This window comes from Formica exsecta, unplaced genomic scaffold (assembly GCF_003651465.1).
Source record: "Formica exsecta isolate Colony F162 unplaced genomic scaffold, ASM365146v1 scaffold188, whole genome shotgun sequence".
Classification (NCBI taxonomy): domain Eukaryota; kingdom Metazoa; phylum Arthropoda; class Insecta; order Hymenoptera; family Formicidae; genus Formica; species Formica exsecta.
Genome location: NW_021849185.1, coordinates 115,680 through 132,328, shown reverse-complemented (window position 1 = coordinate 132,328; position 16,649 = coordinate 115,680). Strand labels below are relative to the sequence as shown.

The 16,649-nt window shown below is 37.8% G+C and overlaps 1 protein-coding gene across 2 annotated transcripts in view; it reads left to right on the top strand.

Moving 5' to 3' along the window:
- The window catches only part of LOC115233742, a 51,511-nt gene that overhangs the window by 30,028 nt on the left and 4,834 nt on the right, over nucleotides 1-16,649 (top strand). The window contains exons 2-3 of one of the 2 annotated variants that reach the window (XM_029804297.1): nucleotides 1,377-1,586; nucleotides 2,542-2,822. In XM_029804297.1, coding sequence (XP_029660157.1) covers nucleotides 1,377-1,586; nucleotides 2,542-2,822 — 491 coding nt within the window. Of the gene's footprint in view, nucleotides 1-1,376; nucleotides 1,587-2,541; nucleotides 2,823-16,649 lie in introns of those variants that run through there. The other variant, XR_003883833.1, reaches the window with a different exon arrangement.

The following is a 16,649-nucleotide window of genomic DNA, read 5'->3' as shown; positions in this document are numbered from 1 at the left end:
ATCTCCTTCTATCTCGAATGCAGGCCTCGGAACTTCCATTATTTTATTATTTTTAAACACGTCACTTTTTTAAGCGAGACCATTCTCTCTCTCTCTTTCTCTCTTTCTCTCTCTTTCTTTCTGGGCGTGGCGGAGCAACGCTGCAAAAAAAAAAAAAAATAAAAAAACATGTTAGAAATGGCACAATTGGGGCGACTAGCCCTCTTAGGCATTATTAATGTGGAGATACGTGGACGAATTCACCCTCGACGGAGGGTGAACTGAAGAGTCGGCCGAGATTTCTTTCATGTTTGGGCTCTGCTTCTCGAAATGGTGGGTACGCGTCAGGGCACGTAGTTAACTTTCGTGTTGTCGGTAAATCTTTCTATACGGAATTGTGACGAGGGATACACGAAAGTGCCGCGAGGTGGTGAGATTTTTTAACGTTATTCCGTTATTAATGGCAGAAGATTTTATTGAATTATTATAATTATATATATAGTAATATAATATAGGAAACCAGATCAATCACAAAGAAGTATCAATATGAAAAGATTTATTAAATAAATATTAGCATATATCGTAGTATTATAAATTTTTATAAAAATGTACGCGCGTAAAATAAATAAAAATTTTATACACTCTTTTTAATAATATCAAAGCTTTTCTTCGATGATTTTCTACCATATATTTTCATTTAAAAATATAATATAAGTTTTCGCCAAAACTGTATATGGTAATAAACGAATAACAGTACTAACGCGTTCATAAACGAATGATATGTCGACACGGTCGCGTTATATTATTCACTTATAAGAGCGAAGATATCTTGGAGGCAGTTCGGTCACACGAATATCTGACTATTTACCCTCGGCTAGAGGTGTTGAAGCGTACGCTTCGTAAGAGATCGGACTCCGCCTGGAGCAGTTAAGGAGGGTTTTAGTCACGGGGGTGTCGGCCCGAATTATGCAACGCGAAGGAATACGACGACTTGGGTATTCGCACGCAAATCCGCTACCTCGGGCACATTTTACCGAGAAATACAGCCGGGGCGGGTTACATGTTTAATCACCGAGCGGTTTACGTCTTCATATCCGGCAGCCTTAAAATTTGCATAAAACATCGCCCGATCCTCTCTTGCACGAATTAGTATGAATATTTTACAAATTATTCATCAATAAAGCCACACTATTCGCGATTGTTAAATTAGCCTCTGATATACCGGAAATACGATGCTATTATTTTTAACTATAAATACACAGACAAATCGGATACAAATTAAAGTATTTTATATAAATTGCGATTATACGTCAACGTAGAGATGTAAATAAAATAAAAAAAAAAAGATTTTTTAATTCAATCTTATTTAATGCGAAAAACTTTGTCTCTCTGTACAGATAATTTTCAAGGACTTCCGCCGGAAGCGATACCCGCCTTTTTGCAGAATCTACAAAATTCGGCGGGTTACAATATCGCCAAGCCGATCGCGAGGCCAGCGGCTTATCACCCTTATCACAGGCCGAGTCATCAACCCCCTCAACGACACTTGCCACCGAACGCTCATCATACGCTGCAACAACTGTTCTACAGAGGCCCATATCTGACAGGTAAAACATTACATGCGAAATTATCGTTGTCACTAAATGACAACAAATTAATACACTATTTTAGCTTAATCGAACATTAATTATAATTGCAGATAAAAACATTTAACTGCTTTTCTTAAAAACGCTGCTAAGCTCAATTTTATTGCCTCGTGTATATTTAGGGGATACAGAGTACTATCTCTTAATTTGTTGACATCTTTTTAAATATATTTTTCTAATTATTTTAAATTGTTTCAAGTTGTCATAGATATGTATAAAATATTTCGTATCGTAGATGACATTTGCAGGTTTTGCGTATTTGTAATTATATATTTGCGTACTGTTAATAAACAAGCGCGATGGAGACGGGCGATGCAGAAATCACTCACGTATCCCTGACGAACGATTAAAACCGAAACTTCGGCATCTGGCGCCATACAACAGCGATGATACGCGCGCGTATAAACGCCGCGTTCGCGCGGCCACGTGCGCGGGCCGCGCGCATACGCCGGGTTTATCGAATATCTTGTTATAGGTAGGCTCGTATGGGACATGGAGTGCATATGAAGTGCAGTGAAAGCACTACCATATTATGTACATGCTCCGCCACAAGGCAAAATGCACGCATGCAACAAGTGCGTGCAAATATCATCGGTGCAGATAATACCGTCATGCTCAGCTTGGCAATATCGCGCAGACACGATCTGGAGATTCAATTGCCCGTCCGTTATTAGATGACTTTGATACAGCCGCTATCAAGCGATTCGCGCGCGAATGAACAATGACGTTATCACTCGCTTTCTTACGTTATCCCTTACGATGATTTTATTGAAATATATTTTCATTTTTTTTTTAAAGATTTATATAGATAATTTAGAGATTATTTATTATCAAAACTTTTTTTTTTATATATTGCATAGATAGATTTTTTGCACATGTATGTCGTCAACGCATTTTGTATGCTTTTTGTTGACAGTTGCTAGCTCTGGGACCGGAAGTCATCATCCTGGCACACCCGGCGGAGGTGCCGTGTTTCCAGGCGCTATCCAGGGTAGTATCGGTGATTTTTCCGGTACCGGTTTGGTTTTTCCATGGGCGACGAACGCGCGCGGGAAACCACGCCGAGGAATGATGAGGAGGGCCGTTTTCTCGGATCTCCAGCGTCGCGGACTCGAGAAAAGGTTCCAGATACAAAAGTATATCAGTAAACCGGATCGTAAGAAGCTCGCCGAGAAACTGGGCCTCAAAGACTCGCAAGTAAGTGAATTGATATTGCATTAAACAAAAAATAAAAAAATTTTTTTATATCTTGAATATCCAAGGACGGAATTTTTTGAATATTCGTAGAATATTTTTGATATATTTATTATATAATATTCGTAGAATATTCAGAAAATAATTTGTATGTTTGAGTACTCTCTGCTAATAATTGGAATATATATTATTCCACTATGCGATTATTTTGATACTTACTTCGGTATTTGAATACTGACGATTTGAAATCAATTTGATATATAATTATGTATATATCTCTATATTATTATTATTGTCGTGCAATTTCGACAAACTTGTAAGCAGCGAGATATAGTTTAGCTTCTTCTCGTTAGCACAGTTTTCTGAACGCGGAAATCAATTGCATATCAATTATAGCGCGCATCGAAGCGCATAATTCGATTCCTTGTGATCCAGAATCCTCGCTCGCGATAATCGCATCAGGCATGTCATATGCAGGCAAATTTGCATACGCGATGATAGGCGGATGTGCTCGCGTTGTATTACAATCGAGAGGCTGCGCCGTGAGCATTAGAGACGGCGTATGGTGTTTAATCTCGTGCTTAATGATCTCCTAGGCGCAATAGTAGTTCAAGTTAATACACAGTGCAACTGCGCTAATTTAAACCATAATTATATAAACTACAAACTTTCCTAACTTAACTCTAACACATAAAAACAAGGATTTTGTCGTTATCGATAAATTGTCATATTTTTATAAATCTTTTTTTGTGTTCAAATTTTTATTTTAAACTCGATTATATAAATTTTGAATTATTTGTAGAAATTTTGGTCGAGCATATTAGATAGAATTTATTTATTTATTTTATTTTAATAGACAAAATTTGCATTTGTCATAATTTACTTATATTTACGTCATAATTTTTATGGCCCTTTTTACTCATTAAAATCTTGGGATAACGAGGTTCTAAATTCGATTATATAGATTCTGAGAAATTAGGTCGGCGAGAAAGAGTCTATTAGAGACGGTAAATAAGTGATTTTCAAAATGACTTCCGCGCGAGAGATAATCGCTTCTCTGGTTTTCTCGATAACGGGCCACCGTAATCGAGCAGTTAGGGCGCATGCAAGACTGGGAAGGTACACGGGAGAATATATATTGTGCTTAATGACCTTATTAGGGCACTAATTGTCACTCTAACGAAGTACGAATCTCTCGTACTCGGCGACGAGCGAATTTAGTTCCGCTATGGAGAACTCTATCTCTATCTCTCGCGGCTCCATTTGGCAGATTGATAGAGACTAATGCTCGGTTTTGTTGAATACGAAACCGTTTGCTGCGCGAGTATGAGCGAACGAAGGGTACATGTGTGTTTAATGCGCCGAGTTCATATAATTGCGCGGCGAAGTGCATATATTGATTTCAAGAACGAGCAATCATAGCTCATTAAATTATAATAGTAATAATATGCACTTTGAATGTAATTAGCTTCATGTAATTATTTTAGTCAAATGCAATGCTCCTTGAATTGATTTCTTACAAGATCTTTATGTTAAATGTGGAATTAAATATATTAGATACAGTTATCCATGTTATAAAGAATATTATGCTGAAACACATTAAATATAATATCATATACCTGTTGCTGCTAGGAAATGATAATTATAATTGCGATAAGCAAATCTCTATTAACGACACATTCTATCTCCCACAGTGTTCCCCAAAATTTCATATATCCCCCGAGAGCTTGCTCCGGGACATTAATTAACGCTTCGTTCGCTCATTAATTTATTCAAATATGGATTCCGATTCGCGAACAAACCCGGAAATGGAATAAAAGGCTACGCTGACGGCTGCCGTACATCGCGGACATTCGAAAACGATTGCATCGCGCTCATGAAATCAAATGAAACTAACTCGCAGTGCCATTTCCGCGGATATCGTTTAGTTTCATTACCGTCGTCGAACCGGGGCAACGAGGGATGCCCGGCTCTCATGTGCACGCGAACAGCAACGCGTATATACCTACGTGTGTGCAATTAATGAACTGGCATCGCCCGATTAACCCCGAACCTGGGTATTATGTGCCTAAATCGCTCGCTCTTTCTCTCTTACACACACGCACAAATACATAGTCACGCTCGCTCTTTCTCCTGTATGTATCAACGTGATACGTCGATACTGTCCGCGATACGCACATATGCAAATCGGTACTTAAGAGTAATTCTATCTAGGATAATCATGCCCTTTTTGGAACATGTGTTACGCACAAATAAATAGATTGTTGATTAATCTTTAGATTATTTTCACAATTAATTTTTTTGATCGAGGAAGATACGGTGTATATATATTAAAAATAACTAAATTCAGTATCCATTTATATAAGATTAATCTAAATAATTTGTGAAATTTATTTGAATTTCTGTCTAAAATGGACTTTTTAAATTATGCATTTCTTCGTCCTTGCACTGAATCTTTCAACTGAGTAAATAAGAGATGATATCTAGTTGGAAGAATGACAGTCGGTGAGCACAAAAGAGTGAAAAGAACGAATGATAAAAAAGAACTATTTCATAAATGGAATAAATATTATAAAAGATCAAAGATTTTTATTACGTATAAATTTAACGAACGTTAATTCTGGTTTGAACAAAGTTAATAAAATGCGGAAGATAATCTCGCGAATAAACTGATTCTTCGTTCGAATTTAATCGTTAAAAATTTTAAATAATTATTGCTTTGTGCAATTAAGATGTGTTACTGGCGAATGCGAGAGCAAACAAGAAGCAGAGAAAAGAACGAATAGTAAAAGAATTATCTCATAAATGGAATAAATATTATAAAAGATTAAAGATTTTTATTACGTATAAATTTAACTAATATTAATTCTGGTTTGAACAAAGTTAATAAAATGCGGAAGGTAATCTCACGAACAAACTGATTCTTCGTTCGAATTTAATCGTTAAAAATTTTAAATGATTATTGCTTTGTGCAATCGAGATGTGTTACTGGCGAATACGACAGCAAACAAGAAGCAGAGAAAAGAACGAATGGTAAAAGAATTATCTCATAAATGGAATAAATATTATAAAAGATTAAAGATTTTTATTACGTATAAATTTAACGAATGTTAATTCTAGTTTGAACAAAGTTAATAAAATCCAGAAGGTAACCGACACGAACAAACACTGATTTCTCAATCGAATCGAATTTAATCATTAAAAATTTTAAATAATTACTGCTCTGTGCAATCGAGATGTGCTACTGGCGAATGCGAGAGCAAACAAGAAGCGGTGTCTGGTTGAATGAATGGTAGTCGTGGTGAATATACGGAGAAGCAAGAAAGACAACGGTGTGCGACGCGCGGGAAAGGGAGAAAGGGCGGTGTGGAGGACCAGTATGTAGGGATATATCCTCATGTATAATTCACACCTCGAGCGCCATGCCTTCACCGCCATTGGTCGAGGCTCACTCTGTCGCTGGTTTTACGAGAAAATCAAAGGATCAAGCGCGCGTACGTGCACACGGGGACCGTCCTCGCCGAGAGGAGAGTGAATTGACATTTCTTGCGATTCCGCAATCCGCATACAAAAGGTGATTTTGCGCCCTTCTTCTCCGCCGCGGCCGCGTCGTCGTTGAACGATCGCGAACAACGTGATAAGAATTGCGGCGAATAAAATCCGCGCCCCGAGTGAAACTCGCGTCTCGTAAATACATATGGCGAATATAGCTTCCGGATTTTTGAATCCGTTATTAGACGCGTAAACATCCTTGATCGCTGAAATTCCAGACATCCTGTATATCGCAAAGGACCGAGATATTTTTTTACATTGATTCAGTAGTCAGTAAAATCTTCCTCTTCTAATTAATTTCTCTCTCCCTTTCTTTTTTCGTACTCAATATAAATATAATTAAATTTGTGTCTCAGAGAGATTTAATTTTGAAATATAAAATAGGGGAAGTAAAACAAAAAGTGCAAGATACATTCGTCCGACAGATACTTGGGCAGAATATATCGAAACGAAACGGCAATTTTGATTGCTCGATTCCAATGAAATGATACTTGGACGCTGCGATGCGATTCAGGTTTGTAAGTACATATCGAACTTGATCCCGTCGTTAAAAGCAATTGAACTCCGACTGAACGCACCCGCAATATCTTTAACATTACTTTTTATCGCGCGAGAGAGAAACTTTTCCCAACTTTATTAGAGGGTGTTCCCGGGGCCCCCGGAGAGAGTTGGTGCGATTTGAGGATTGCGATTCTGCGCACTCGTTGGCCGGCTATCTAATATCACGGTTCGCCACACAAACACCTATAAAAGCGATTATTGTCCAATGATAGTTCTTTCTCTCTGCCTCTCTCTCTCTCTCTCTCTTTCTTCTTCTCGATGTCTCTTAATAGCGGCGAAGTGTTGGTAGCAGATGCCGAATTTCACGTCTCCCTTAATGTACCGTGCGCGAGCGCGATAATATCGCTATCGGAACTTCCACCGGTATTGCAATCTAAGTTATCGAGCTATCGACATGTCGGATGCGTGTCGGAGTGGCATTGTTATCGCCATCTCCGCCCATTATCGCACACATTATTACGTGTATATATCTTAATTTATTTTAAAAGTACTTTGTGTCGAGACTAATTATATAATTTTTCGAAAAATTTAATGACGAATTTTTTTAATCAACACTCGATGGTTCAGTCAAATTTTCTCCAGTCTTTTCGAAATACAGTCTTTGTTAGCAAAAGATTTTATTTCTGTAATACGGTATCCTTAAAGAAACATGTGCAATTCGAAGATTACCTCGAATTATCGTACTTTGAATTGTGCCGGACCCATGAATCTTTTCTCGAATTTAATTAAGGACTTGCGGTGCCACGGGTGGATGATAATAATAAAGCTTTTCCAAGGGTAATCTGTACTTTGAGAGGCAGCAGGATAGAAAGAGAGACAGAAGGAGAGAGAGAGAGAAAGAGGATGGATGAGAGAAGGCGAGGTGCCGTTTCACACAGGTTCGAGGCTTCACTACAGTTTATGACGAGGGTGGGTTTAAGAGGGACGTCGAGGGTTAAAGGGGGATAACTAAAGTAATTAGTGATGGTGAGCGAGAGCCAACCCCTTTCTTGGCTACTACACCCTTATGCCTCTCAGCGCCTTTAACGAGATGAAGATGTTGATTTATCGCGAAAGCCCGGCTCTCAAAAGCCACGAAGCCGCTCACTCTATCGAGATTTCTATATATGTACTTATTAGAGAGAAATAATATTAGATATTTATCTCTTTGATCTCTCGTAACAAAGACCGTGTCCTAAAAAATGAAAAATTCAAGACAAAAAGAGTATAATTCTTTCTAAATTTTAATTATTAAATAAACGAAAGTAATTAAAAGAGTATGATATTTCAGAATGAAAATGTCGACAGTTGATGACAGGCTCATATTAAGCTTTAAAATAAATTTTAAAAGATTAAGAGGTATACGCGTCTGGAGATTAAGAGACGTAGCTTTTCATTTTTAAATCCCGTCTTGGGAAACATCGAGACGGCAGCGCAACGTCTTGTCAGAATCGTTTCCGCGTCGCCCGTAGGTAGAACTCATCAACGCCGTCGACCTTAAATTATCTGGTATTATGAGGAGGCCGGCCACTTTTATGCCCGGGACGTCTCCGGTTATGTCGGACCCACCGGCGGAAACGACGGAAAAATTAAAGAGAGCCCCCGGGGCTTGTTATCTTTTTAATAATCAGAACCGACGCGGGCGCGCGGTTTCCCTTCTTCTTACAAGTTGCCCGAGCTGTCAGTATCACGCCGCGAGCTTAACTCGCGATATAAAAGCACGGATCCTACTTGCGCCCGGCCGATTTCACGGAACTTACTCAACGTCGTCCGAATCGAAGTCTCGAGTTATTCAAGTAGAGCGAAAAATTGCCGAGTGCGCTATACGCGCATTGCAAACTTTTTTATCATTTTATTTCTTTCATTGGCTGACGTAGTGATAAGAAAAATCAATATATGTTTTTACGTAAACACACAGATATTTTGAAGAAAAAAAAAAAAAAGATACGTCACAGACAATAAGTTATATTTATATTTTATTGAACGAAAATTTAAATTCTTTTCTTCAAAGATGTCCGTTTAATCAACGGATGTACAATAATGCCATTTACGCCGAGATATCTCCAGGCATTAAATTAAATCGCGACGAGAGATCCTTATCCAATCCTCTACATTTCATTTTACTGTCATAAGGCGAGTGTTCTGCTCAGGTCCCTTACAGATTTCGCGAATTATATTAAAGAATAGGGGAAAAAAATGACTCCACTCTTATTTTGCTGGCAGCCTATTTAATCCCTGTGAAAGAAAACAAAACGCAGAATTCTGCTTATTATGTAAAGAGAGATTTCTTTCCTTTCATATATAAGATAAATTATAAATCGCCAACTCAATTAATTTAGTATGTGCGATAAAAAAAATTAATGTATTTTTTATAGAAATAGGAATATATCTAAAGCAATGCATTAAATACTTATCGATATTTACATAAAAAAAAATTTATACACGGATTATACATATAACTTAAATGGGGAAATGACGATTGTCCACCTGTGAAGGCGAATGAACTTGAACAGCGTTTAATTATTATCGCGACGGGGGCGACGAAGGTAAACGCTCTTCTATTCAATTTCTACGTCGGGCAGATCGCCCTTTCCCACGGTACTGACGTTGACACGTTAGATAGATCGGCCATTAGGTTTGGCGTTTCACAAGTGGAGGATATCGAGTTTCCCGGATTCCGTCGGTCAAATCAATTTGTAGCCATTAGGGCCGCCGCTGATTCGAGTTTGCCTTGGGCAAGCTTTTACGAGAGCAATCCGCTGCCGCTGCCGCTCGCCGTCGGCGAAGGCCGAGAGCTGGTCCGATTTGTATTTGCACAACCGTCAAAGCTCAAGACGGAGATATGTACGTTTGATATGCCTGTCGCAAATCTCATTCGCCTCTCTTCAACTTCGTTCGACCCTTCCCCCGTTTCTCTCTTCGTATCCTCTTACAAGGCATACATTGCTTACGCGATAACGTGAGCTTGTATAATAGATCGACGATCGTCTTCGTAGCTCTCGGCTCTGTTCAATCCCTTTGATATAATTTTTTGACGCGAAGACATACGATATGACTATATCGCTGCGTCAAAAAAAAGATTTTATACTACTTAAAATATTGCATAAGATAAAATTTGTTTTTATTTTCTCTGAAATCTTTTATATTAATTTTATCTTTTTATGGTTTTAATTTTTAAGTTATAAATTTCGTATAATATTATATAATAATTTTACTCTTGTATATTGCATCAAATTTAACATTTAAAACTGAGCTTGTGAGATACTAAAACTTTGCCAAGAATTATACTTAAGTTTTTAGATATTAGTTTTCGTGGCATCTTGAAAGAAAGCATTTCAGACAATAATAAGATCCTTCTGTCGAATCATTTCAACGCTTTGTATCCATAAGTTTGATATGTTTATTCTTTTATACGATAACAGAGAGAGGAAGAGAGAGAGAGAGAGAGAGAAAAAAAAGAAAGGGGCCTTTTCACTTATCGTTACCTGCGTACTGGATCATATATTTTTTTTCTCCTTTTTTCGAGTCGTTTTTATGTCAGTCTGCCAGAAGTTCATTCATCTTGATCGCGGGGGTGGATCAAAATCTGGCGAAGGACGTCGGCCGTAACGTTACCCTAAACGCTCCGGCTACAATCTGCCGCGGATATTAAAAACAAAGGCCTGCCTCTCGCAGGGCATAACATGAATATAACGCCGTGCAATATCTTACAGCTTTAAGCTCTTCGGCTTAGCCCGTGGACCTTCATGCATTATGGATTTTACTTTGAGAAAGCGCCGCCGCCCCTCCCGCGCGCCGGAAGCGAACGCGGGAACTAAGAAACTATGAATATACAATACCGCGGTATGCATATAGATCTCGTCTTTGTGAATCAACTTTAATCACTCATGGCGAGAGTGCGCCGTTATTAGTCGAAAGCCGAGAATCAAGCGGTATCGATGATTCCGTTGGCGGAAATCGCTTTACCGTCACCGCGTTTTCTCGCTTGCGAAAAATAAAATCTAGACGCACAAATCCAACTTTGATGTAAATTATAAACATTTAATGAAATCGGTTTTAATACACAAGCCGTCCTCAGGAATCTTGCCTCGGGATGCAAAATATTCTCCAGGATTTAATCATCATTCATCGCAATTTCTCATCTCCAACATCAAATATCTTTTGAATTAACAATCAAATTAAAATTCTATCAAAATAAACTTGACTTGAGATTAGATAAAAAATACAGTTTTATTGATTAATTGCACTATCGAAGTTTAATACGCGAGAAAGTATCCTCTTCGTTCGCTCTCATGTTATACGAAATAAAGATTTTTATCTTTAATCTTTCTTTAAAGAAATCTGATTATTTTAGTATTAATAAAAAATATATTTATAAAATATATTTTTTTTTATATTTAGTAATAATTTTGCAACGAGAATGTCTGCCGCGTCTCCGATGCGGTCGCATATCTCTTTCGGAAATATCATTTCCGATTCCGGATCGTAGCCATTCTCACACAACTGCAACCTCGTTATACGTCCTACATGCAGACGGAGAGAGATTGTAAATTTGCAAATTGTATATCCCGATTGTAAACCTTTCCTGTCCCTTCCCGCTTTTATCGCGCGCCGATGTCGTTTTCGCCTCTCTCGTGCTCGTGAGATCGTATCCATAAAATCGAATGGGTGTATAACGATAAATACAGGATTCTTCTTTTCCGCAGTGAATTGCGAAAATTCGTGCCACGCATCGCTTTATATAAAGGGCTTTATGCCAAGAAAAACTATTATAACTGCAATAGACGAAGTAATACACGTCGCAGAATTTACGAAGAAAAATTTTAATTACAAGTAAATCGTATAATCCCTAAAAACATTACATTTTTTTTTTTTTAAATATAATTTCAGTTTATTTATTATTTAGTAATATATTTTTAACTCTTGTCAGAGATATGATTAATTAGGTTCGGAATCATGTATTGCGGTCTTAGATAGAGGACACTTTAAACTTGACGGTCTGATATTCCGTCAAACTGGAAAGAGTTTTCATATACGACATCTCGATACGAGAACACATGACTTTTTTCGCTCTATATCAGCAATTGCCAGCTCATCTCCGGTTGAATCGCGACGTGGCAGCTTGCGCTGCTCTTTTTATTTTTACGATCGCACCATCTTGACTGATATCCGTACTCTTTCATGGAGGTACTTGAAAAGCTTTACTTCGTGTAACGCCGAACTATTTGCTTTTTATTAGCAGTAATTAATTTCTTAAGATAACATAGAGAGGTAGCCTAAATTATATTAAGCATATCTTTTCTAGCAAAAAAAATGTTCATATAGTCGATTGTAATCACATATGTTCAGCCATGTGGTATTTATCGTTTTTAGCTCTGCGCTTGCAAAATGTATTTTGCTTCGGGCAAAATTTCAGAAAATTAAATACGTTAAGATAGGTAGTTTTTTTTACATCACTAACAATTTTATAATGATTTTAAGTTGATCATTGACAGATATTTTATTTCACATTTTTCATTTTACTCTTTTTTTTTCCTCGTGTATTTTTATCTTGATTAATTCTAATTCAATCTTACAATCTCGCAAACTGCAGTAAAGATATTTATAACATAAAAATTTAACTCTTTACATAAATTACAGATTTTATATCTATTTAAAATTGAAAACCAACGTATCTTTATTCGCTAAGCAATATTGAAGATATATTCTCCTCTCGAGGAATTTACTTTAAATAAGATAATCTGTAGGATTTTAGTTGAATAATCAAATAGTCGGTAAGTTCACAAAAGAATAGTGGTACGGGTGATTTTTCATACGCCGCGCATCAAAGAATTAAACGAGAACCGCCGGTGTTCGCAATTACGCCTTTATTCGCTCCGAGAAAAACAATCGATTAAATCGTCACCAGGGCGGTCGGCGCGGCGCCGATAAATCCGCAAAGGCCCTTTTTCCCCTCTATTATCGCGCGACTTCCTTTCCATACATCAGGCAGCCGTCTGCCCTTCGCCCGCAGGATCGCGCCGCGCCGGCAGCTTTGTGCCGTACTTTTTACGTTTGATCCACCCCCGCGACCCACACCCCCACCTCCAGTCTCGCTGACCTCACTCCCGTGTACCCCTGTACGGACGGTAACCCCTACTCGATTCTCTCTCTGTCATCCCTTTGGCTCTCCCTCCTATTCGGCGTTTTCGATCCTCCGAAGCTCTCTCCTCTCTTACCTCGCCCTTTCCAAACGATGTGAAGGACAAATTGAAAGAGAGAGAGAGAGAGAGAGAGAGAGAGATTTTTTTTTATAATCTTGAGAAAAAAATCTCTCCAAGAACGAGAAGCGATTGGGGCAAATAAGAGAGAATTAAAATGACAAATGTATGACGATTAAAATCCATGGATTTTTCTGTGCAATGGTTTCTCCTTAATTAACGAGCAAAGAGAGAGAGAGAGAGAGAGAGAGAGAGAGAGAGAGAGAGAGTCGGTAGTTTATTCTGTTTTTACAATATCTAATATTAAGCACGTTTTTTTAAATTTAATTAAGTTACTTTTGGTGGAAAATTATAAATATATGTGGACACGCCATATTGAAAATTGCTTTTTCAGATATGCAATAATAGAAAATTCATCTTGTTACATACGATTAAGTCAACGTACGAGGAAAAAATCTTTCAGTGGCTCCTCATACGGAATATAATCCTTTTTTTTTAAACTGGTCCCTCTAAAAATCCTCCCTCTTACCTCTTTCCCCTTTCTACGTTATTCCGGGATATGGAATCGACGAGCGTGCGAGAGGGTGCCCCGAAAAGAGATGCGGGGGCGGGTAAGAGAAAGAGAGGCTGAGAGGGTGAGGATCTGTGACCAGGCCGATGGGGGGATGGGGCGGCGGGGAGAGCGGCAAGAGTGAGTGAGCTGAGGGGTAGTTCTGAGGCCGACGTCATAATCGATCGTCTTTTATTAAACTGCACCAGCTGGCGCCACCACCGCACTAGGCACAGCGTGGATGGCACAGGGGGTTGAGTGAAAGAGCGCCGGGGGTGGGACGACCGAGGGGGACGCGGATGAAGCACGAGGGGGTGTATGAGGGTAGGCGGAAGTAAGGGCGGGCGCGTGGGTGCGAGGAATGGGGCAGGGAGTTAAACGGAGGAGGATTTCCAGCCCGGGGTTCCTCCAGGAGAAAGGGTGAAAGACAGAGAAAGAGAAAGAGAAAGAGAGAGAGAGAGAGAGAGGTCGCAGCCAATCGTTTAACGATTACCCACTCGTGCACTCTATATAACGCCTTTCGGATGTCGTCGTTATGCTCGATCCTAGCGACTATAGCGATATTTGAACGATCCTAGGGTGGACCGATCGCTTGTAATTTAGGGGGGGATGATTGGAGATAAGCGATTATCGCTTTAATGCGTTATCTAATTTTCCAAGATTTAACGCCAATTAAAATCTTTGTGCTGTCAGAATATGTGATAATTAAATAATTAAATATGGAATATGGCTAATTAATTATGGAGCAATCAAAGATCGTTTTTTCACTATTCTAATGTATGGTTCAACTTTTATTTCGATTGAAAATAATAAGGAATAATGAGGATAAGGAGAAAAAAAATGACATTTTTCAATACTAAATAAAAATTATATCTTTTTATAATAATTATATAAATAAATACTATTCACTTTTAACAATACTATAATAGTTGCTAGTTGTTTATTATTAATAAATATTTCAATATTACATTTACTTTGATTAAATTTGTACGATATAATTTGGAAAGAACAATGTAAAACATCTTTTATTATTTATCTATTTCTATTTATATATTTTAGGCTGCACAATTTAAAAATATTTATTGACATCGGATTCTTATTCTTAACGCGTTTTGTATTATGGATTATTACGGATTATATACCTATATCGCACTTCTCTCTTACAACCGAGGGAGAAGATATTAAAATTGACACGTTGCTCGCTCGCAGCTGAATTTTCTGAGGAAGCATGCTTGAAATTCAAGTTAAGAGGGTCTTTTTAGAATCATCACGTATATACGCATCGACGAATTTGACAGTTATACGTCGATGAATTCGAAACGAACAAAGTCTTAAGATTCAATCTCAAGATATTTTTTTTTTCGTCGTATGATGAGAAATTTTCCGAAATAATAATTACATAATTTATGATTTATTTCAATTTTCGAATGTTCTTTTGAATGTTCCGTATGACTCCTAGGATTCGGAAGAACCACTTAAACCACCGATTTCGTCGTTTGGATTCTCGAAACGTGGTGGCATAAACTGGCAACTCGCATACATAACGTGGGGAAACCGCGGGGCTTTACTTTCGATCTTCTCTCGCACCCTTCGGTCCTCTCGCTCTCTCTCTTTCCCACCCCTCCGTTTCTCTCTTTCTCTCTCCTTCTTTTCGTTTTGCGTTTACCGAGAGACGGCGGTGATTGATTGTCCCGTCAGCGGCAGGCAGACCGGGAACTAACAAAAGTAACAAAGCACCTCCGTCCTGAGAGAACGCTGCCGCCGCCGCGCGCTTTTCGGCGAAGTTGAATTGCTCGCCGTTTTACCGATTTCGTCGCCCTGTCCGTTCATCCCCGCGTACTTAATCTCGTTCTTCACTCTGAATCTGAGATTTCGAGATGGTAGGGAAAACTCGCGATTTCAGTATCTTGCGCCAAAATTGCGTTCTTTTTTCCTTTGTTATATAAATTTTCTTATTTTTATTTTTATTATACTTGGGCCGTTCATGACAAAACCGGAATTTAATTTTTAAACAGATAAAGAGACAAAATTATAACCAGTAAAGAATATTTATTTTTCAACGTAATCTCCATTTACATCACAGCATTTTTGCCATCGACGTACCAATGCGTTAATACTGGCAAAATAGAAGGAGTTATCCTGATATCTGAACCACTGTAACACACACTGTAACACACATCTCCCAGAAAACCAAGGAAAAACTGCAAACATTCAGATTTCCATCCGTTTGATTTCTTGAAGGAATATTTGGGCGGCAAGCTTTCAGTAAAAAAATGAGCTTAAAACGTGTGTTCTTTACTGGTCATAATTTTGTCTCTTTACCTGTCAAAAAATTAGATTTCGACGTGAACGACCCAAGTATATTATCACATACGTTTTATTATAGCACTCGAGTGTATGTTCAAGGAATGCCACACAAATTTCTTGTTCCGTCAAATAGGATTACTTCACTTCCGTGAAGGTGATTTTATATCGTAGTAAAAAAAATTTCTAGGATAAACTGTATATATATAGGATTTAAGAGAAACATTCGTACGCTATAATCTCGAGAAATTCATCGTTTGCTCATTACTTTCTTAAGGATGTATATATCATATGTCGAAACATTGACAAAAGCATGAAAATTTCGTAGATTGTTCTACTATTTCTTCTGAATATCTATGCAAAACTTAAGCACAATTCTATTTAACAGTTTGGAAATTATTTAAGTTTAAAGTTACTATTGATTCTTATAGAAAATCGCGTATTATTGACAAATTTGACAAGGAAAAAACATTGCCAGTAAAATAAAAATTTTCACATATATTAAGAAAATTTTAATAAATATTTGTGCAAAACTTGATTTAGATCCATTTGCTCGTTTAAAAGTTATTTACTATAAATTGTAGAAAAATATTTGTCTCTCTCTCTCTTTCTGTAAATTACTCGTTTTTTTGTTTCTTGCAATTGATTTCAAGGGGTATTCACGATTAAAAGTTTTTGTCATAA